The 23,253-nt window shown below is 55.1% G+C and overlaps 1 protein-coding gene across 1 annotated transcript in view; it reads right to left on the bottom strand.

Annotated features, from left to right (window-relative positions):
* Positions 1–3,173: 3,173 nt before the first annotated feature.
* GMEB2 (glucocorticoid modulatory element binding protein 2) overlaps positions 3,174–23,253 on the bottom strand; it is a 31,849-nt gene continuing 11,769 nt past the window's right edge. Inside the window, exons 3-10 of the mRNA XM_025400496.1 lie at positions 20,134–20,231; positions 18,373–18,500; positions 12,971–13,074; positions 10,842–10,999; positions 7,953–8,024; positions 7,462–7,599; positions 6,924–7,046; positions 3,174–6,294 (exon numbers count right to left, since the gene is read on the bottom strand). Of these exons, the coding sequence (XP_025256281.1) occupies positions 5,654–6,294; positions 6,924–7,046; positions 7,462–7,599; positions 7,953–8,024; positions 10,842–10,999; positions 12,971–13,074; positions 18,373–18,500; positions 20,134–20,231 (1,462 nt within the window). The 3' untranslated portion in view covers positions 3,174–5,653. The remainder of the gene's footprint in view (positions 6,295–6,923; positions 7,047–7,461; positions 7,600–7,952; positions 8,025–10,841; positions 11,000–12,970; positions 13,075–18,372; positions 18,501–20,133; positions 20,232–23,253) is intronic.

Here is a 23,253-nt window from a genome sequence, read left to right as displayed (position 1 = left end):
GGTTTTTTTTTTTTTTGAGACCGGGTCTCGGTCCATCGCCCGGGCGTGAGTGCAGTGATGCCATCACAGTTCACTGCAGCCTCGACCTCTGACTCAAGCAGTCTTCCCACCTCAGCCTCCTGAGCAGTTGGGACTACAGGTGCACACCACCACAGTTAGCTATTTTGGAGTTTTTTCTGTTTTTCAGAGATGGGGTTTCTCAATGCTGCCCAGGCTGCTGTTGAACTCCTGGGCTCAAGCAAACCACCCACCTTGGCCTCCTTGAGTGCCAGGATTACAAGCGTGTCCTGATGCCCAAACCAGGATGATGACTAAAAAGGAGTCACAGCAGGTGCTGGCACGACTTACTAAACACACACCACACTGCAAAGTCACTGAACCCGGTGTGGATGCGCAGGTCCAGGGCAGAACAGAGAGTCCAGAAATAGAGTCATACTCAGGAGTCTGGGGTGGGATGGAAGATTGGCTCTCGGCCAGGCGCAGTGGCTTACACCTGTAATCCCAGCACTTTGGGAGGCCGAGGCAGGGGGATCACCTGAGGTCAGAAGTTCGAGACCAGTTTGGCCAACATGGCGAAACCCCATCTCTACTAAAAGTACAAAAATTAGTCAGGCATGGTGGCGCACACCTGTAATCTCAGCTACTCGGGAGGATGAGGCAGGAGAATCACTTAAACCCGGGCGTCGGAGGTTGCAGTGAGCCGAAATGCTGCCACTGCATTCCAGCCTAGGTGACAGAGTGAGACTCCATCTTGAAAAAATAAAAATAAAAATAAAGAATGTCCCAGGCCGGGCGCGGTGGCTCAAGCCTGTAATCCCAGCACTTTGGGAGGCCGAGACGGGCGGATCACGAGGTCAGGAGATCGAGACCATCCTGGCTAACACGGTGAAACCCCGTCTCTACTAAAAAATACAAAACACTAGCCGGGCGAGGTGGCGGGCGCCTGTAGTCCCAGCTACTCGGGAGGCTGAGGCAGGAGAATGGCGTAAACCCGGGAGGCGGAGCTTGCAGTGATCTGAGATCCGGCCACTGCACTCCAGCCCGGGCCACAGAGCCAGACTCCGTCTCAAAAAAAAAAAAAAAAAAAGAATGTCCCAAACCCAAAACACTGACGTTGCCAAATGCTGGTGAGGACGTGGAGCAACAGGAACTCTCATTCATTGCTGGCGGGAGTGTGAGGTGGTGCCTCCACTGGCAGAAGACACTTTAGTAGTTTCTTACAAAACTAAATACATTCTTAGCACAACCTAGCAGTTCTTACAAAACTAAATACATTCTTAGCACACAACCTAGCAGTTCTTACAAAACTAAATACATTCTTAACACACAACTAGCAGTTCTTACAAAACTAAATACGTTCTTACCACACAATCTAGCAGTTCTTACAAAACTAAATACGTTCTTAGCACACAACCTAGCAGTTCTTACAAAACTAAATACGTTCTTACCACACAATCTAGCAGTTTCGCCCCTTGGTATTTACCCAAACCAGTTAAACGCTTATGTCCACACAAAAACTTACATGAGGGTTTTTAACAGCAGCTTTACTCAAAATTGCCAAAACTTGGGAATCAACCAAGATGTCCCTCAGTAGCTGAACGGTACACTGTGGCCCATCCACACAGTGGCATGTCACAAAGCACTCCACCCTCTGTGGGGACTCTGCCCTCTGGAGTGCCCTGGGCTGGACAGGGCTGGACAGGCCACAGCCCATTCCCCACTCCTGTGTCCTCAGCTGAGGAGTGGCCAGTGCTGCAGTCGGCCACCAGGGACACTCAGTGGGTACAAGACATGACCCCTTGTAGGTCTGCATCTTGTGGCCTCTGAAACCCCATGAAGTATCAGGAGCAGGAGGTATCATGGTGGGATACTGAGGGGTATAGCTCCCTTCAGGGCCAGAGGGGATGATGGGGGTGATTGGGCCGTGTGAGCAAACGGGAAGGGTCACAGCGCAGAGAATGGGCAGCAGGAGGGTAGGAAGGGCCAGAGGTGGGAGTCAGGTAGGTCTATCGACCCGAGAGAGATGGAGGGGGCCTGGCCTCACAAGAAGGGAATGCATCGTGGATGTGAGGTTGCAGGAAGGTGGGCTGAGCCAGTGGGCAGGTGTTGGTGCTCCCCTCCCCCATGGGGTGTGATGGGGACTGAGCATGGGAGGGAATATGGAGCAGGAGCTCTGTCTCGTACGCATGGAATCTGAGGAGCTGGCAGATGGCCTGTGGGGAGGGTGGTCCCGTGCCAATGTGTGCTGGAAGGACATGCCTGTGCATTTGTCAGCTCTGGGCTGCAGCAGGGCACAGGCGTGGGAGAGCAGCCATGGCAGAGGGGAAGGTTTCAGAGTGGACTCTTGCAACCAGCGCCCTGTGCCCCTCCAGCCACCACCCCAGATGGCACCCAGTGACCCGGCTTTCGACGCCATTCTGCCTTGAGGGAAGCGTCCAACTTTCCTAAGTGGAACCACACAGTGTGGACTTCTGTGTCTGCCTCTTGCTTGGCCATGAGTCTGGGAGGCCGGCCTGTGGCTGGTGTGCAGGTTCCTATGGCCCTGGGTGGACAATGGCAGCAGGGAGGGGAACAGCATCGGTGACAAGGCGGCTCTGGGACTGAGCCCTGGGAGAGGGGAGCAAGTGCTCCCCTGGGGGTGAGTCTGTTGAGCTCCCGACTGGTGGGTGCAGGCCCCTGTGCCGCTGTGACCTCTCCTTGCCCGTGGGTGTGGTGCCTCCGACGCCAAGGCTGTTCTTACTATCGTCCTCCAGCAACTTGCAGGACACCCTCAAAACCCTCACCAGGCACCGAATTGGCTGATGCTCTTGATCTCGGACTTGCCAGCGTGCAGAACTGCAGAAATGAATCTCTGTTGCTTGCAAGCCCCCCAGCCTGTGGTATTTGGTTGCAGTAGCACTAATGACTAAAACAGCCATGATCCTCCCAACAGGCCTGTTGACAACTCCGACGGGTGCTGGGAAGAGGAGAAGGGCACAGAGCACCTGCTGTGATGAAATCAGCTTTGACCTCGGGACACCCTGGAAGGGTCCTGAAGCCCCCAGGCTACTTGGCAGGTGAGTAGTGAGTGGTGTGAGTGGCCCGGGGCGGGGGTGGCAGCCGGCGCTGTTTGCATTGGGCATGTTTATAGACTTGATTTCTCTCCACACTTCATTCCAAGAGATAGACACTCAAACTATGAAAATTGTTTTTATTTTAAATCAAAGTACCAGGCAGATACTTGCAAAACAACATACAAAGCAAAACTCAAACACGGCCCTTCCCCAGGGCGCCTCTGAGCAGGCACAGAGAAGTTCTCGCCCTCTGCAAAATCCAATCCAATCCAATCCTATCTTCTCAGAAAACCAAACCAAAGGCAGCCATGAAAACCTGTGTTCTGTATGTGGTTGAGAAGGTCTTCCTCTCTGAGTACTGGCTGGCCCCAAGGTGCAGAACTGGGAGGTCGAGGGAACCCTGCCCCGGAGGAGCCAGCAGGACCTGGAGGAGCCGGGGGCAGTGCTGACGACCTCCCCGGCCCACCGCAGTGTGGTTCCCGTGAGGATGGGGGCTTCTCCAGGGCCCTTCCCCATGCTGGGGCTTGGAACCCCTGCCAGAAGCAGCTGGGTTGGCGGCAGACGTCCCCGAGGGCCTTGGGAAGCACTGGGAATGGGCTCCCAGCCCTGCTGGAATGGGGGATTGGGAATTAATTCTGAAGCTGGTTGTGGCTTATTTTTGTATGGCTCTGAAATTAACTTCCTCTCCCAATGCCTCAATAGCTGAAGGGCAGGAGCAGAAAAGGTCCCAACCTTGTTCTTAAAAAGAAAAGAAATGAACCCACAACCCACTGGAAGTTCTGTTCAGCGAGGGCTGCCAAGGCAGACCCACTCGTGACTTTGACAAAGGGAAGCAGCTGGAAGGTTGCGGGTCCCAGGGTCCCAGGCAGCTGTATTAGCGACAGGTTCTGAGCTGGTGGGGTGGGGGCTACGGGGCCCTCCTGAACCCCGTAAGGTCATACCGCTGCACGCTGCAGAACTCAACTGGAGTGGAAATGAGTTTAAAACGGAGTATGTACATCAAAAGGTCAACATCACGCCGAAACCAGCTGACTGTGACAACAGCAAACAGCAAACAAAAACGTAACAGAGAAAACAAACAAGACACAGCTTCAGTAGCTTGACATGGGTGGGGGCAGCCAGGACAGGGCCCTGGTGACAACGGCACAGAGGTGGGGTCTGGGCCGCTCGCTGGACGGACAGCCAGCCAGTTTCCTTCGGAGCAGTGAAGTGGGACACGGGACCCTCGCATTGCGGGGCCTCAGACGGGCCTTCAGCTGCCGACAGAATCAGGAGGAGCATCCAGGGGCCTCTGGCCCTCAGGGTCCTCCTGGGACATGCCCTGCTGGAGACGGCAGGAGCCCTGGGCTGGCTGCTCCCTGAGATGTCTGCCCCAGGGCCCTGGCCTGGAGGGGCCTCAGCCTGGTCTTCCTTGAGTCCAAGGCCAGGTCTGGGGACAGTCATGGACAGCCCTTCCAGACAGGCTCTGGGCTCCACCTTTGGCAGCTGCCCTGACCAGCCCACCCGGGCAGCCTCCTAAACACCCAGAGGCTCTCCCTTGGACAGAGACCACCGAGGGCCAGCCCAGGGGCTGCATGGGGGCCGGGGGCTGTTCTGTGGCCAAGCAGCCCAAGCCGAAGGGCCCCCACGTGAATCCTCCACCTCCATAGCAACTGGTTCTGTTTATGCCCCTGCCCCAGGACTGAAGCCCTCAGGACACACCTCACGGATCTCAGATCCCTGGGAGGGGCCAGCTCAGGCAGAGGCTGCCCAGGACCTCCGCACCCGGTCAGGTGCACTCACAGGGGCTCAGGGGCCACCCCCAGAGCTAACTCGGGAAGCCTAGGCACTCAGCATTATTTTGGTTGAAAATGCTATAAATCCGACTCTTCCTAGAAGCCTACTAAGCAATTCACTTAAAAACACCCTCAGTACATGTGCAACAATGCCTGGACCACGCCTCATCTGTGCGGCCCCTGGGCCACCTGAGCACCGGCTGGGGGTGGGGGAGGAGGGCACCCACCGGGATCTGCACCCCAAGCTCCGGGTGCACGTTCCCACACAGGAGGAGAACGGGGTGCCAGCCACACTAAACCTACAGAAAACTGTGGGAAGAAACCAAATCCATAGGATCCATAGGGTTCACACTTGGGCTCAGCTCCCAAGTCATGTGTTAGTAGCATCCCCAGGGACCTGGCTGGGTGCAGACACCGGGACCTCGCCACCCGCTGCACCGCGTCCGGCACCTGCAGGGTCGTGCTCGGCACCCTGCCTCTGCTTCCTCTGCCTCGGCTGTACCCAGGCTCCCCCCCGCCCCCGCCCACCTGGCTCCTGATCAAGGCCCAATGTGTAAACAGTATTAATAAGCAACAGATGGAAAAATATATTTCCCAAGAAAAAAGGGGGGGAAACGTGGGACCTGAAGACCGATTTCCAGGTTGCTCTCGCTGTTCTGTCCCCTTCTCTCTTCTCGTGATTTGTTTTGGCGATTCCTCTCTTTGGTTCTGCAGCCCACGTGACCCACCTGCCCGAGCCAGCCCTGCGGCCTCTGCCCGTTCCCTGCTGCCGCAGCTGAGAGGCAGCCAGCCCTGTCCGTCCCAGGGGCCTCGCCCTCCCGTCGGCTACTTCCGCTCGTGGTCCTCTGCCACGGCAGCCACCTCAATGGTGGCCGTGTGCTCCTCGGGCCCGGGGGCAGCCCCTGTGGGCACTGTCACAATTGTGCTGGCGCCAGGCGAGGCCTGGGCCACGTTCTGCAGGGTGGGGCCCAGGCCAGGCAAGGTGAGCAGCTGCAGCGGGCTGACCACCTTGAACACCGTGCTACCGTCCTGCACGGCGGCTGTGCTCAGGACCGTGAGGCTGGACGCGTCCGGGTGGATCTCCACTGTGCTGGGGTAGGTGGAGCCGGAGGAGGCCAAGACTGTGTAGCCCCCAAGCAGTGGGGAGGCTGGGGAGCTGGCAGGGGGTGCCTGAAGGGAACCCTTGCCCAGGACGGTGGAGGGCAGGGTGGACACCACTTTACCAAGGGGCACGCTGGTCAGCTGGGGGACGGGCACGCCCGGGCCGAGCGCCAGCTGGGCAGACTGGGTGAGCACCTGCGAGGCCATGGCGGCCGGTCCTGATGTGGCACGTGCAAGCCGGGGCCGCTTCACAGGCGGTGGCAGGGAGACCGGAGTCAGCGTCATGAGCACGTTGCTGAGGTGCTGGGACTTGTGCTTCAGCTCCTTGGCTCGGCGGCGATGCTCATCACACTGCTGCTCCAGGGCTGCAGGGAGGGGCAGACGGCATCACACAGAGGACGGGGGCATGGACGGCAGCGTGCAGGGGACGGGGGCAGACACGCCACACCATCTGGGTGGCTCCTGGGTCAGTGGCAACCCAGGTCTGCTCACTTGATGCCACAAACCCAGATGACCACGTGGCCACTCACCAAAGGTGAGGTCTGTGGGAGACGGGGCCCAAGATGGCCCTCGGGGTAGATACAAGCCTGTGCTGACCCAGGGTCTGCACTGACCCAGGGCCCGTGTGCAAATGTGGCAATGCCATCTCAGACCCTCCCGCGCTGACCCAGGGACTGTCTCAGAACCCCCTGCACTGACCCAGGGCCTGTGTGCAAGTGTGGCAATACTGTCTCAAACTCTCCCGCACTGACCCAGGGCCTGTCTCAGACCCTCCCACACTGACCCAGGGCCTGTCTCAGACCCTCCCGCGCTGACCCAGGGCCTGTCTCAGACCCTCCCGCGCTGACCCAGGGCCTGTCTCAGACCCTCCTCAGAAGCTCCCCGTGGTGGCTATGACTCCAGGGAATGCATGTGGACGCACAGCCAGGGGGTGAACCCGTGGGCTCCCAGGTCCTCAGCCTGCCGCCCGGGGGCCGGGGCGGTCTCGGCGTACCTGCCAGGTCCCGGGCATACTGCTCCCGCGAGCGGTCCATCTGGCACTTGTGGCTGGCCAGCACCTTCTTCACCAGGTCTAGCATGCCGAAGTTCTGCACAATGTTGTTGAGGAGCACAGCATCTGAAAGGGCAACGCGGACACTCGGTGGGAACCCGGGCCCTTCCTAGACAGCCGGAACAACAACGGTAACGCAGACACTCGGTGGGAACCCAGGCCCTTCCTAGACAGCCGGAACAACAACGGTAACGCGGACACTTGGTGGGAACCCGGGCCCTTCCTAGACAGCCGGACACCACTCTGGGGCTGCTCCTCAGGAACCCGGCCAGCCAGGAGTCCGGTTCAGAGGGAGAAGACTGAGATGCACCAAGGCGATCCTCCCACCAGGTTCAGCCTCAGCACAGCGAGGGTCCCAAGCCTAGATTCAGCCTCCAACCCAGCAGCACAGAAGGGCCTGGGGCAGGAGGGCCAGTGGCCTCACCTCCTGCAGACACTCCTGGGCTGAGGAGCCGGCAAGAGGGAAGATGCAGCTCCTCACCTCGAAGCTGCAGGGGAGGGTCCTGGACCCGCTGCTGCAGGCCTCTCATGGTCTCCATCAGCTCCTGGTGGAACTCCTGGATGACCTCGTCCAGCAGGCCGGCGTCCTTCAGCCCCCGCCAGAAGGTAAATGTGTCATCTGTGAGGGAAAGAGTGGGTTCAGTGGGCAGGGAAAGCGCTGCTACACGGGGCAGCCACCACAGCCACGAGGACACCACCACAGCCACGAGGACACCATGCCAGAGCCGGCAGTGCCTGGCACTGAGCTGGGCTTGCACTGCCCAGACACATCCACAGTGCTGAAATCTAGCAGGTCAGCCACAGAGCTCAGCCTCAGAGCACCCAAGATAACGCTGCTGGAGCCAGACCTTTCTCCACAAAGACCCCACTGGTCCCACCTGGATTCCTGGAGCCCCTGTGTGGCCTGAGGTGGGCAGAGACCCCACCACCCCGCCAGAGCTTGTGAGCAGCCCACAAGGAGGAACCTCGTACCTCCGATGGCCGCAGTCCAGTCCCCAGGGTCCTCACAGGTCTCTATGGTGATGGTCGCAGGAGATCCATTCACTGTAGCCAAAAGGAAACCTCGGGTGAGAGCTGAGAGCACCACAGTCCCAGCCCACACACTGTCCGCCCTCCTCACACCAGTCCCAACCCCACACACCCCACACACCCACACCCACACCCACACACCCCACACCCCCACACACCCCACAGTCTGCCCTCCTCACACCACAGTCCCAGCCCACACACTGTCCGCCCTCCTCACACCAGTCCCAACCCCACATGCCNACCTCACACACCTCACACACCCACACACCCCACACACTGTCCGCCCTCCTCACACCACCTTCTGAACCACTCCATCTGTTTTCACAAAACTGACAAACACAGGATACACACTAGTACAGCCAAAGTGTTTTTCTGCCTTGTATCTTGCGGCTGTTTTTAATCACAGACGTTGTCAAACATACAAAGGAGAAAGAACACAAAAACAAATCCCTTGAACCCTAACCCAGTTTCAGCAAATCCTCAACATTTTCTCTGCTTGTCCATTTATGATTTTACTCAAGAAGCACTTTTGACTTGACCGTCAGGAGACCAGGTGATCCTTCTGCTTGACTTGTTTTCCCACTGACGAGAGTCTGGAATCCTGCTCTGCGGCTCCATCTGTCGCCCGTGGGGCTCGCCCTCACCTCACCTCTTCAAGTGATGCTTCATTGAAGTCATCATAAATCTCAGTATCTATCATGTTTCCATTTTTCTACACCAGAACAAGTATGGCTTTGAGAGACAGAAACTGTCCTGGCTCTTCCCGTGGGTCCCTCTCTAGTGACTACAGAACACGACTGGCCATGTCGTTCATATTTGGCCATTTTGGGTGTTGCTGATGGAGACTTTATACGCAGATCTGGCTTAAAAAACAAACCTGGGGCCGGGCGCGGTGGCTCAAGCCTGTAATCCCAGCACTTTGGGAGGCCGAGACGGGCGGATCACAAGGTCAGGAGATCGAGACCATCCTGGCTAACACCATGAAACCCCGTCTCTACTAAAAAATACAAAAAAAACTAGCTGGGCGAGGTGGTGGGCACCTGTAGTCCCAGCTACTCGGGAGGCTGAGGTAGCAGAATGGCACAAACCCGGGAGGCAGAGCTTGCAGTGAGCTGAGATCCGGCCACTGCACTCCAGCCCGGGTGACAGAGCGAGACTCCGTCTCAAAAAAAAAAAAAAAAACAACCCGGGGCTGGGCGCGGTGGCTCACGCCTGTAATTCCAGCACTTTGGGAGGCTGAGGCAGGTGGATCACGAGGTCAGGAGATCGAGAACAGCCTGGGCAACACAGCAAAACCCTGTCTCTACTAAAATACAAAAAGTTAGCTGTGCGTGGCGGCGGCACCTGTAATCCCAGTCACTTGGGAGGCTGAGGCAGGAGAATCACTAGAACCCGAAAGGTGGAGGTTGCAGTGAGCCGAGATTGCGCCACTGCACTCCAGCTGGGGCAACAGAGCTAGACTCCGTCTCAAAAAACAAAAACAAAAACAAACCTGGAAGCAGTTTAGCGTTTTGGTAATGCTGGCCTTTTCACATTCATCAAAGACATGGCAGTGGTGAGTATTACTCATATTATACATCCGGAATTATTTGGGGCATGAATGAGTGTCTCTCCTAGTTTGGGCTGATACACCACCTTTTACTAACTCTGGAATTATTTGGGGTGTGAGTGAGTGTCTCTCCTAGTTTGGGCTGATACACCACCTTTTACTAAGTGCACAGTAGCCAAGTCAATGGTTCTCAGAGACTTCAGGTTAAAGAACCCAAATCATCTTCAGAAGAGCTGAGCCTCAGCCTAGCTGTGCGGCACTGACTACAGGGCGTGGAAGGCCCAGTCCCTTTCCTAGCAGGCGGTCAGGCAGGGCCAACGCTAACATGGTGGAGGCCCCGGGGAGGACAGACAGGAGGCTGGGCTCTACCCGGCCCCTCCGACCACAGCAGCCCAAGTGTCCTGGGCTTCTCAGGACTCAGCACTGAACCTGCCAGGCTGAGAAGGGTGAGGCCTCGCTACTGCCCAGGCTGGAGTGCAGTGGTGCGATCTCGGCTCACTGCAACCTCCGCCTCCTGGGTTCAAACGATTCTCCTGCCTCAGCCTCCCAAGTAGCTGAGACTACAGGCACATGTCACCACACCCAGCTAACTTTTGTACTTTTAATAGAGACTGTGTTTCACCCCGTTGGCCAGGCTGATCTCGAACTCCTGGCCTCAAGCAATCCGCCTGCCTCGGCCTCCCAAAGTGCTGGGATTACAGGCGTGAGCCACCGCGCCTGGCCTAACTTTAGTTTTAAGAAAAATTTCTCTATTCGTAAAGCTGGAAAGAAAGGGAATAACCTTTCCACAATTTACAGCTACAGACAACATGGAAGATTACCTAAACCGTCACCCAAAAACCCAAGTGGCGGGAATACCTGCAGCAAGGCACCCAGCACGGAAGGCCGGGGAGCAGGCGTGCAGCTCCATAAACCGCCAGGTTAGGAGGAAAGCGGATCCAGATTTGGGGCTGGGCCGTCGGGGTGGGAGGGAGGGGGCCGGTGGGCGCCCAGGCACTCTCTGTTACTCGCTATACCCTTCCCTGCGTGTGAGTTATTATATTACAATGAAAATGGCTTAGAAAGAAAAGTGCTTCCATCTTCCTTGTCAATGAAAGCAGCAATTCTGCCAGCTCTCCTCTGTGAGGAAGGAGGCGGCTGATCCCAGACACTCAGGGCTGCAGGCAGGAGACCAGCAGCCCTGGCCTGAGCCAACGCCTGGGGCCAGGGAGGCCACCCAGGGGCACGTCACCCTCTGTGGCCATGGCCAGGGTGGGGTCAGGAGGAGCAGCCCGTGCACTTACCGTCCGCTGTGGCAGGGGTGAGGGGAATGTACTCGGCCGACGTGGGACTGCTCAGGGACACGCGGGCTCCTGAGAGGTCGATCTTCGTGCTGCGGCAGGTGTTGGAGCAGACCTTGTCGTGCTGGTAGAAGTCCAGCTCCCCGGAGTCCATGATCTTCCTATGGCAGGGGGTGGCATGGAGCGTTCAGGTCAGCCCCAGAGCCGAAGGCACCTGCCCGCCCTCCCTGACCTGGGCCATCCACCTGTGTGGGCCAGTCCTGGCCGAGGCGCTGGCAGCTCCACAGAGGAGGGTGGGCTCTGCTTCCCTCAGCGCAAGCTCGGCGTGCAGGACCCTGCTGCTGCGGAAGCAGCCGGCCCAGCCCCACACCACGGCACTGTCCCCAGGAAGGAGGTGCGCGCTGGCCAGCGGGTACCCTGGAGGTGCCCATCAGAATCTGTGGGGCTGGGCCTTTCTGGGACGTTCCACTACCCAAGTCCTAAGTGAGTGACCCATAGCTAACAAAGGTTGGCCTGGCCCCCCTGCATCATGCATGACTCATTCTGAAGCAGAGGAAGGTGGGAAACCACTTCCAGGAGAAGCCTTCCTCCTTCTAAAGGGCACAGAGACAGCAAAGGAGAGTGATGAGGGCGCAGGAGAGCGCCAACAGCCATGGCTGCCGCTCATCCTCATCTTTACCAGGAAGGCTTCCCATGGCCCAAACTACCAAGACCCGCCCTCCTAGGGCCCTCTCTTCCACCTCTCCGGAGGTCCAGGGTCTCAGTCCTGTGTGTCCCAATGAGCCTGCCTCGACCCATGAAACAAGGGTCAGAGGCTCCAGCCACATTCAATCTTTGGGCAGCGCTGACCTCAGGCACACACAGGCTGATGCTTCTGTGGTCAGCTCAGGACTTGCCTACCTGGCCGGTGGTCCCCACAGCTGTGCCACCAGCCACGTTCCAGAAAAATCAGAGGCCAGCTCAGCTGGACAGGACCTGAGCCATGGGGAAGGACCCAGGGCCAGTCACTCGTGAGGCCTCAAACTCTGACTCCAGCACAAAGCAGGGGCCCTCCTTGGGAAGCAAGGTAGAGGCCAGGCCCACAAAGACCGAGACTGCGGCTTATGATTCACAGATAAAGTGGAGGCCGGGCGGGGCGGCTCATGCCTGCAATCCCAGCACTGTGGGAGGCTGAGGCAGGTGGATCTCCTGAGGTCAGGTGTTTGAGACCAGCCTGGCAAATATGGCGAAATCCCGTCTCTACTAAAAATACAAAAATTAGCTGGGCGTGGTGGCGGGCACCTGTAAACCCAGCTACTGGGTAGGCTGAGGAAGAGAATCGCCTGAACCCAGGAAGCAGAGTTTGCAGTGAGCCAAGATCATGCCACTGCACTCCAGCCTGGGCAACAGAGCAAGACTCCGTCTCAAAAAAAAAAGTGATAGAAAGGACAGAAATAAAGAATAACATAAAAGGCCAAAATCTGATGCACAAATACCAGATTATACCTTGTTTTTATTTTCAGAATATGCATAATTGAAACAGACCCTTTTCTTTTCCCTTTTATTCTTGTTTTTTCTTTTTGAGACAGTCTCACTCTGTAACCCAAGCTGGATTGCAATGGCACAATCACAGCTCACTGCAGCCCAGATTTCCAGGCTGAAGTGATCCTTCTACCTTAGCCTCTCGAGTAGCTGGGACCACAGGCATATGCCACCAAATCGAGATAATTTTTTTTATTTTTAGTAGAGATGAGGTCTCATTATTTTGCCCAGGCTGGTCTCAAACTCCTGGCATCAAGTGATCCTCCTGCCTCAGCCTCCTAAAGTGTTGGAATTACAGGTGTGAGCCACCATGCCCGGCCAACCCTCTATTTTACAACAGTGAAATAGCCACAAGTGCCTTCAGGTAAAGAATTGGTGGATATTAAAATAACTGACAAAACAATTCTAAAACTCTGATAGTGTCCCTGTTGGCAGGGGTGTGGGAGATGGGTTAGTGTTTCGGATGTGAGCACGTGCAGTCACCCGGGAGGTTGTCAGCACTCACCACATCTAAAACACGTCTCATCTTCAAAATCTCAAAACCCCATAAGAAAGCAAGAGTTGCCAGGGCCCCTTCCACGAGGGAGGCTGACCCTGGTGCCAGCGCCCACCTGAGCATGATGCCGTTCATGCGGATGGCTCTCTTCCAGTCCTTCAGGGTAGACTTCCCGGCCAGGTGCACAAATTCCTTCGGGCTGATCACATGCTCGTCGTACTGTGGAGGACACAGCCACGTGGGTCAAGCTTGGCCGGGACACCACATAGGCTGTCCCACCTCCTACCTGACCCTGAGTCAGCGGCACAAGTCAGGAAGAACACCATGGCATGGCGCTGAGCAGTGCACGTCTCCTACAGAGCATTCAGGTAAAATAAGGACATGACCCACAGACACGGTGGCTGCAGTGGGGAGCGGCCGTCTCCTCCAGCCCTGAGGGGACCGAGCTGCTGTGTGCCGGGGCTAGACACGGCTGAGTTGACTATACCAGGTAGGTGTGTGGCCTTCTCTTCCTCCAGGCAGACTAAGCAAACTGCTTCTGTGCAATGCATCTTATAAATACACATTATTGCGTATGTTACATCGCAGATGGCAACAGATGCCAGCACATGGGTGAAGCTGTGAACGCTGCCTTCCTCAGGCCCCTCCTGACACCACCCTGTCCCGTGCAGCAAGTGCCGGCACCTGCTCTCACTCTGACACGCACGCGCGTGCACACACACACACATGCACTGACACGCACGCGCGCACACACAAACACGTCCGTTTCCAAGCCAGGGGAACCCTCCTGCTTGCTAATTTCACCCATGTGGGAGCTCAGAAAACCTGAGAAGGTAAAATATCCTGTTCAATCTTGTTACACAAGCAATTATTGAAACCAAAAAGTGGAAATAAAACTGCATTTACTTAGAAAACAAGCAGGCTGGGGATGGAGGAGTCACGAGGTCTCAGCAGCCGGACCCAGGAGGCCGCCTCCACCCCCGGGCCGTGCCCAGGTCCAGCTTGCTGAAGGAAGCGACGCTCCCGATCCCTGAGCCCACCCTCATGACCCCCGTGCCACAGATGGAAACGCTGAGCCCAGCCAGTCTCTGGCTCTCCCTCATGCCGTTGATCGGGGAGATCCGACAGAAGCCCAGCATGTGGAATCCGGAAGACTCTCTGGCCACCGTTGGAGCCTGGCAGGAGCCTGCACTGGCTGTGACTGAGGCTGCTTCTGGTCCTCACCTCTACCCAACGTGGCTCACGCCTAGGAAACTCAACTGTCCCCAACGGGCCTGATCCTAGCTAGTTCTGGGCTCAGCCAGCCTCGCGCCCCGCCCTCCTAGGCCTGCCTCTTTGCTTTCTTGCTTTCACCTTTGTTAGTCTTCTCACCCCAGGTTTTCCTCTCCCAGCTAGGAAGCTACATGCTATACTCTCCTGAGGTCTTGACCATGTCACGCTTACCAGAGCTGCCAGGGCCCAGAGCTACCACGGCCCGCTCCTGACCCTCCTGAGTTAACATGGCCTGATCCCGACCCTCCCGAGCTACCACGGCCCGCTCCTGACCCTCCCGAGCTACCATGGCCCGATCCCGACCCTCCCGAGTTAACACGGCCCGATCTCGACCCTCCAGAGCTACCACGGCCCGATCCCGACCCCCCCGAGCTACCACGGCCCGCTCCCGACCCTCCCGAGTTAACACGGCCCGCTCCCTACCCTCCCGAGCTACCACGGCCCGCTCCCGACCCCCCCGAGCTACCACGGCCCGCTCCCGACCCCCCCGAGCTACCGCGGCCCGCTCCCGACCCCCCCGAGCTACCACGGCCCGCTCCCGACCCTCCCGAGCTACCGCGGCCCGCTCCCGACCCTCCCGAGCTACCGCGGCCCGATCCCGACCCTCCCGAGTTAACGCGGCCCGATCCCGACCCTCCCGAGCTAACGCGGCCCGATCCCGACCCTCCAGAGCTACCGCGGCCCGCTCCTGACCCTCCCGAGTTAACGCGGCCCGCTCCTGACCCTCCCGAGTTAACACGGCCCGATCCTGACCCTCCCGAGCTACCACGGCCCGCTCCTGACCCTCCCGAGCTACCACGGCCCGCTCCTGACCCTCCCGAGCTACCACGGCCCGCAACTAACCCTCCCGAGCTAACACAGCCCGCTCCTGACCCTCCAGACCACAGCCATGTGGCCCTGCTCTCATCTCTCGGGTCCTCCTAGGGCGTCTCTATCCATGCTGAACAGAGAGGACTGGTCGGATTACCCACGTTTTCCCCTGACTCTTCACACCTTCTCACACCACAACACTTCCATCTGGAGGCCTCTTATCTCCGCCTGAAATGCATATTCAGAATGCTGGTGGCAAACTCATGTCTTTTTCTGAAAATGTCTTTCTTCCAGCTTAATTCTAAAGACGACCTCATGGTGTCGTCGCTTTCTGCAGTTAGGCACTGGTGCCACCACCTCTGCTCCTGCGCAGATTTCAGCTCATGGCCGGCAGGATTCTCGCTCCTGAGCGATCCGTCTCTCCTCTTGGCTAGACTGAGGATCTTCTCTGTCCCTGTCATTCTGGAATTTCATTATGATGTCACCTACGGTACACTTCTTCCGTGTTCCCAACTTCTAATTCTGATACAATTTCAAACTCACAGGGTAACTGCCAGCATAGTCCAAGGAGCTCTCACATGCGCATTCCCAGGCTCACCGCCTGCTCCTGTCTGCCCCCACCTAGACCTGTGCGTGTGCGGCTACTGAGGGGGAGGCAGAGACTTCGGGGCCCTGGGCCCTCAATACCTGCGTATATTTCCTAAGAACAAGGATCTCTTGTGCAGCCACAGAACGACTCACATCAGGAAATTGTCATTCACATATTGTTCTCTAATCCATTGTCCATATTCAAATTTATGAACTGTCCCAGTGATAGCCATTATTGCAAAAAAAATTTTTTTTTTTTTTTTTTTTTTTTGAGACAGTCTCACTCTGTCGCCCAGGCTGGAGTGCAGTGGTGCAATCTTGGGCTCTCTGCAACCCCCGCCTCCCGGGTTCAAGCGATTATCTTGCCTTGGCCTCCCGAGTAGCTGGGAGTACAGACACGTGCCACCATGCCTGGCCAATTTTTTTGTATTTTTCGTAGAGATGGGGTTTCACCATGTTGGCTGGGCTGGTCTCAAACTCCTGACCTCAGGTGATTCACCCGCCTCAGCCTCCCAGAGTGCTGGGATTACAGGCGTGAGTCACCATGCCCAGCCTGCATTTTTTTCTGATGCAGGATCCAGCCCAAGACTGTGGTGCATGCAGCTGCCTTGCTCTTCAGCTTTTGTCCCCATTATGACAGCAGCAGGCCGGGCACAGCAGCTCATGCCTGTAATCCCAGCACTTTGGGAGGCCGAGGTGGGCCGGTCACCTGAGGTCAGGAGTTCAGGGTCAGCCTGGCCAACATGACGAAACCCCATCTCTACTAAAAATACAAAAATTAGCTGGGTGTGGTGGTGGGTGCCTGTAGTCCCAGCTACTCAGGAGGCTGAGGCACGACAATCACTTGAACCCAGGAAGTGGAGGTTGCGGTGAGCCGAGATCGCGCCACTGCATTCCAGTCTGGGTGACAGAGGACGACTCCGTCTCAAAAAACAAAAAAAGATGCAGCAGCTTCTCAGCCTGTCTGTATTTTTCTTCACCTTGACATTTTTGGAGCTTGTGGGTCAGGCATTCCGTAGGCTGTCTCTCCGTGTGTATCTGCTGTTTTCTCATGAGTAGAGTCAGGCCATGAACTGTTGGAAGAACACCACAGAACTCGTGCTCACTACATCAGGAGGCTCAAGCGGGAGGTCTGTCCCGAGCCTGACGATGTGAAGATGGATCGCGGGGTTAAGGAGGCACCTGCCAGCTTTCCCACCACAGCTATGACTTAACGTCTGTAATGGCCGCGTGGTTTGCAGGGATGCTCTGAAGCCAGTCTGAGTACCTGCTCATGACTCTGACCCCATCATTCCTCCCATGCTTTACTTCTCTCTATGCATTTATTTAACATAAATGAATAACATGAAATACATGCTGACAGGTATAGACTCACAGGTTTTATTTACTTGACTGATGGCCCATGACTATCACTGTTTATTTTGAGCTAAAAGCCACCCCAGACGCAGGCAGCAGGGTCTTCATCCAGGCTGGGGCCTGTCAGGGCCTCGCACTGCGGACCACTCTTTCCTCAGTCCTGAAGGTTCTCAGTCTCTCTCTTCTCCTTCCAGAACTCAAATAGATGTGTTCGACTCTCGTGCTTCCTGAATAATTCTCTCTTCAGCTATGGCTAATCCGCTAAAGACCTATCCACTAAGTGTTGAATTTCAATCCTAGCTGTAGTCGTGTTTCTGCTCACGCTCTCTTTCTTTTTTGAAGAAGAAGAAACTGGGGTCTCAGTTTGTTACCCAGGCTGCGCTGCTCTTGAACTCCCGGGCTCAAGCAATCCTCCTCCCTTAGCCTCCCAAAGTGTTAGGATTGCAGGTGTTAAGCCATGGTGCCTGGCCTCTTTTATTTCTTAAAATAAATTATTAAATATAATGATTTTATCTTCTAAGGCTTAAAATCCCAACAGCCAAGGCTGCTGCAGGGCCGACCGCTGCCTGCGGCTTCTGTGCGTGCTCCAGGAGCACTGCTTCTTGTGTGTCCAGGGTTCTGCGGAAATTACTTGAAACCTGAGACAAAGGTGAATTCTTCCAAAAAGTATTTTTTGTTTGCTTCTGTCAGATTCCTGGGGGAACTGCCAGCTGGGAGCCATTGATAACTAAACTCTCAGCTTGAGGCCTTCAGACCATCCAGACCACCTAGGAATCCTCAAGGGGGTGTCCCCTTCCCTGTGCCAGGGACAGGAGGTATGGGAGTACGCGGTGGACTCACCCCTGGAGGTGCCAGCTTTGGAGGGACAGTCCCCACCGCCCACCCAGCACACACACCTAGAGGAGGCCTGGGCTTTGTCTTCTGATCTCCAGCCCTGCGAGGCTGGGAAAACCAAGCTCAGGCCAAGGCTCTCAGGGCAAAAGCTGGGCACAGCACCCCACCGGCCTCTCAATTCTGTCACCATTAGGTCCCCAGGCCTCAGCACTTCCTCTTTCTTAGCCAGTGTGAGGCAGCATCTGTAAGATGCTTTATGGAAATGTCTTCACCGGCATTTTCCGCTGTTCCGGCACAGGTGAGCCTGGGTACCTGACCTATCAATGTTGTCAGAAAGAGAAGACTTTTCCCACTCATCCTGCTCCTTACCAAGGAGGCAGCCTTTTTTTGAGCAGCTCTTACTGGATCTGCTGGGTAAAGCTCCTTGTCTAGGAGCGGCAGCCTCCTCCACACGGCAGGAGGGCCTCCCAGCCTCCCTGCCACAGCGCACTGTGGCCACAGCACATTCCTCTTCCTGAAGGTTCTTCCCGTGCCTCCTCCACTCTCCCCAGCCCTGGAGACCCTGCCTCAGGATACACTCAGCACAGCTGCACCCCCAGAGCAGTCACAGACGCCATGAGGCCTCTCTCCTGGGCCCTGAATGCAGCCTGTGCTCACCTGAACACATTTCACATTGATGCCAGGACACACAAACTTCCTCCAGATGAGGTTGGCTCTGCTGTCCCCACAGGTGATGGGGTACACAATCTCAGCCTCCAGGTTCTCCCCCTCTTCAGCCATCTTCACTTCTCACAGGCACATTGACAGGGAAGGGTAAAAGCAGAAAATCAGTTACAACCTCGTCAAAGCATTTCCTGAAAATGCAGAAAATAGCTGCCAACCTGGAAACCCAAAATTAAAATCCGGGAAGGCCTGAGATACAGCCAAGGTGGGCAGGGCATGCCCATCAGTGCCGTTCGAGTTTCAGGGTTAAACTCACTGAGCAGATTTAAATATCGTTACATTCACAGAACCCATTAAACTATGGTTCAACTGAAGAGCCACTTAGGAAAACAAAATCAAACTTTAATTGAAACAATTCTAGGGAAACCTAAGGTTTTAAAGGTTCTAGGGCCTTTAATCTCAGGCAAAAGAAAAATATTAAGAGTGTTACAAAGAATTTTTGTAATCCCAGCACTTTGGGAGGCCGAGGCGGGCAGATTACGAGGTCAAGAGATCGCGACCATCCTGGCCAACATGGTGAAACCCCATCTCTACTAAAAATACAAAAATTAGCCAGGCGTGGTGGTGGGTACCTGTAGTCCCAGCTACTCGGGAGGCTGAGGCAGGAGAATGGCGGGAACCCGGGAAGTGGAGCTCGCAGTGAGCTGAGATCGCACCACTGCACTCCAGCCTGGGTGACAGAGCAAGACTCCATCTCAAAAAAAAAAAAAGAATTTTTACTGGGCCAGGCGAGGTGGCTCACACCTATAATCCCAGCACTTTGGGAGGCCCAGGTGGGTGAATCACCTGAGGTCAGGAGTTTTACACCAGCCTGGCCAACATGGCAAAACCCCATCTCTACTAAAAACACAAAAATTAACTGGGCATGGTGGTATGTGCTTGTAATCTCAACTACTTGGGAGGCTGAGGCAGGAGAAGAGCTTGAACCTGCAGGACAGAGGTTGCAGTGAGCTGAGATCATGTCATCGCACTCTAGCCTGGGCAACAGAGTGAGACTCCGTCTCAAAAAAAACACATTTTTTACTGGCCAGGCTCAGTGGCTCACACCTGTAATCCCAACACTTTGGGAAGCTGAGGCTGGAGGATCACGTGATGCCAGGACTTCAAGATCAGCCTGGGCAATAGTGGGACCCTATTTCTTAAAAAAAAAAAAAAAGATTCTTAATTAGCTGGGTGTGGTGGCACATGCCTGTAGTCCCGGCTACTCAGGAGGCTGAGGCAGGAGGATCATCTGAGCCTGTGAAGGCTGTGGTCAAGGTCAAGGCTATGGTGAGTGGCGATTGTGCCACTGCACTCTAGCCTGGGCAACAGAACAAGACCCTGTCTCAAAAAAAACAAAAAAAAAACCAACTTTTTTTACTACTATTCACTGACCTTTATAATAAACAGACACAGGCAAACAAGAAACAACGAGAAGAAAACAAAATCCAAAAGAGGAGAGAGCTGCAAACTTGGGGCCAAGTGACTTTGCTCTCCTATTAGCCATGGGCAGAGAAAGTGCTGTCATTACAGACACATGGCAGGCCCCACCTGGGGGCCCTGGGGCCTGGCCTCTCACTCCTAAGGGCACACGGCTTGGGAATCGGCCCGAATAAAGACCTTGTATATCTCTGGCTGTTCCTCATTTTGAGTGCAGGACTGTCCTGTCCCTGCTATGGCAAGAAGGCAGACTTCCCACCTAGGACGGCTTCCTACCTAACACGGCTTCCTTGAGCTGGGAGGAGGCTGTGAAGGCCGCGGCAGCTGCCGCCGCTGCATTTTCTGTCTCCATGTTATCTTCTGTCAGGTCGCCCCTGGTGAGGTGAAGTGAGGAGAGAACAGAATCAGGATCTCGGAGGGCACAACCTGCAGGGCACTATTTTCCTGACAGCGCTTTGCTGACTTGTTACACTTTTCTAATTTAAATCAGAAATGGCAGAGAGGCCGGGTGCAGTGGCTCACGCCTGTAATCCCAGCACTTTGGGAGGCTGAGGTGGGAGGGTCACCTGAGGTCAGGAGTTCAAGACCAGCCCAGCCAACACAGGGAAACTCCATCTCTACTAAAAAAATACAAAAATTAGCTGGACATGGTGGTACATGCCTGTAGAAGCTGGGGTAGGAGAATCGCTTGAACCTGGGAGGCGGAGGTTGCAGTGAGCCAAGATCACACCACTGCACTCCAGCCTGGGTGACAGAGCGAGTTCCCGGGTTCACGCCATTCTCCTGCCTCAGCCTCTCGAGTAGCTGGGACCACAGGTGTCCGCCACTGAGTGTTTCCTTAAACGGCAAAAGAAAACTGACACAACTGTAAACAGAGCAAGCAAGAGAACTTGGCGATTATTTCCTCTCTACTTCTCACTGTTCTTAAAAGAGTTAACTTAAGCATAAGATGTGAGCAAATTCTTTTAACATCCCAGAAAAAAAGCTCATATTCAGTGTTCGTAAAGCAAAGCTAACCCAAAGGAGCCACCTTCCACAGTAACCACAGGAAACCAAGGAGCAAACGGGACACCAGCCTCCAGGGCCCTGCGCCAGCCGTGCTCCTGTGTCTGCGACTGCCCTGGTTCGTCACTGCCACCAGCCGGCAAGACACCCACAGAGGACAGCTCTAAGCCACAATTGTGTACAAAGACAACCGTGCAGGATTTCATTACTACAATGTTTTTGTTTTGTTTTGTTTTGTTTTTTGAGACCGAGTCCTCTGTTACCCAGGCTGGAGTGCAGTGGCACAATCTCGGCTCACTGTAACCTCCATCTCCCAGTTCAAGCAATTCTCCTGCTGCAGCCTCCCAAGTAGCTGGATTACGGGCGCCCGCCACCACAGCTGGCTAATTTTTGTACTTTTAGTAGAGACGGGGTTTTACCATGTTGGCCAGACTGGTCTCAAATTCCTGACAACAAGGGATCCACCCGCCTCGGCCTCCCAAAGTGCTGGGATTACAGGTGTAAGCCGCCGCGCCCGGCCCATTTTTGTTTTTCTTTTTTTTTTTTTTTTTTGAGACGGAGTCTCGCTCTGTCGCCCAGGCTGGAGTGCAGTGGCCGGATCTCAGCTCACTGCAAGCTCCGCCCCCCGGGTTTACGCCATTCTCCTGCCTCAGCCTCCCGAGTAGCTGGGACTACAGGTGCCGCCACCTTGCCTGGCTAATTTTTTGTATTTTTTAGTAGAGACGGGGTTTCACCGTGTTAGCCAGGATGGTCTCGATCTCCTGACCTCGTGATCCGCCCGTCTCGGCCTCCCAAAGTGCTGGGATTCCAGGTGTGAGCCGCCGCGCCCGGCCCATTTTTGTTTTTCAACAAATGGGTAACTCCAGTGTCCTTGAGGCTCCTGTGACAGTGCTCATGAGACTTCTCTTGGGTGTGAGAGTCTAGAATGTGGGTGGTCTGGACAGGAGGTGAGGGAAGAGTTCAGAGCAGTGCAGGGTAAGGGGACCCCGAGGACGCGAAAGCCGCCCTGCATTTGCCGGACTGAGCAGTACCCAGTCTCCCAGACGGTCCCTGGCTTTGGAGACTGGAGCTGGGCACGACTCAGCTGCTGCCGTGAACTGTGATCCTCTGAACCCAGCAAGGCAGCTGCAGGACATCTGGCCCAGTCTCCTTGTTAAGCCAGTTCACGAAAAAGAGACTTTTCTGAGTGACACGCCCATGGGCTATATGAGGACTAAACGGGATGGTCTCCGGCTCGGACAAACCGACAGCAAAAGCCACTTTGGGGGAAAAGAAACTTTTCTTTTTTTCTTTTTTTTTTGAGACAGGATCTCACCCTGTCACCCAGGCTGGAGTGCAGTGGCATGATCTTGGCTCACTGCAGCCTCAACCTCCCATGCAGCTGGGACCGTAGGTGCACGCCACCACACCCAAATAATTTTTGGATTTTTTGTAGAGACGAGGTTTCACTTTGTTGCTCGGGCTGGTCTCAGGCAACCCTCCCAGCTCAGCCTCCCAAAGTGCTCGGGTTATAGGCACGAGCCACCAGGCCTGGCCAACATAGGAAGAAACTTACATTTGAATTGAATATTAGAAGAGATTAAAATTCATCAACATGGAAAGACAAAGATCATTAACTAAAGCCAAACCAGAACGAAAGCCGCGTGCACAGTGGGGTCTCCTGTTGGGAACGCGAGGGGCATGTGCAGGGCTCCAGGGTGTGGCGACGCCCCATGCTCCCTTTGTGGGGCTCATTCAGCTGAACGTGAGCACCTGGGGTGCTTTTCAGCACGTACATGAGTTTAATCATGAAAAGGCTTAAGGAAAGAAAAATTCGTATGTTCTATACAAACAGAACATCTGGAAAGATCTATCCTAAGGTACTGAGAGTAGGAAACTCTAGGTAGTAGTAATAGGGCCTTTATTTTATTTTTGCTTATCAGTATTTTCAATTTTCTTTTTCTTTCTAAATCATTTCAGCTATGAAATAATTTTCTACCATATATATTTTGCAATAAAAATGGTTATAATTTTTTAAAAGCTGTACAAACTTCCTGATAAAATGGCAAATTAAACACACATGTGGGCCAGGTGCAGTGTCTCATGCCTATAATTCCAGCACTTTGGGAGGCCAAGTCGAGCAGATCACCCGAGGTCAGGAGTTCAAGACCAGCCTGGCCAACATGGTGAAACCCTGTTTCTACTAAAAATACAAAAATGAGCTGGATGTGGTGGCACACGCCTGTAGTCCCAGCTACTTGGGAAGCTGAGGCAGGAAAATTCCTTCAACTTGGGAGGCAGAGGTTGTAGTGAGCCGAGATCACGCCACTGCACTCTAGCCTGGGCAACAAGAATAAGACTCCATCTCAAAAAATAAAAATAAAAATAAAAATAACACACACGTGAACGGGC

Source organism: Theropithecus gelada, chromosome 10 (assembly GCF_003255815.1).
Source record: "Theropithecus gelada isolate Dixy chromosome 10, Tgel_1.0, whole genome shotgun sequence".
In the NCBI taxonomy this organism is placed as follows: domain Eukaryota; kingdom Metazoa; phylum Chordata; class Mammalia; order Primates; family Cercopithecidae; genus Theropithecus; species Theropithecus gelada.
The sequence above is the reverse complement of the archived record's forward strand: the minus strand, read 5'-3'. Positions and strand labels throughout refer to the sequence as shown.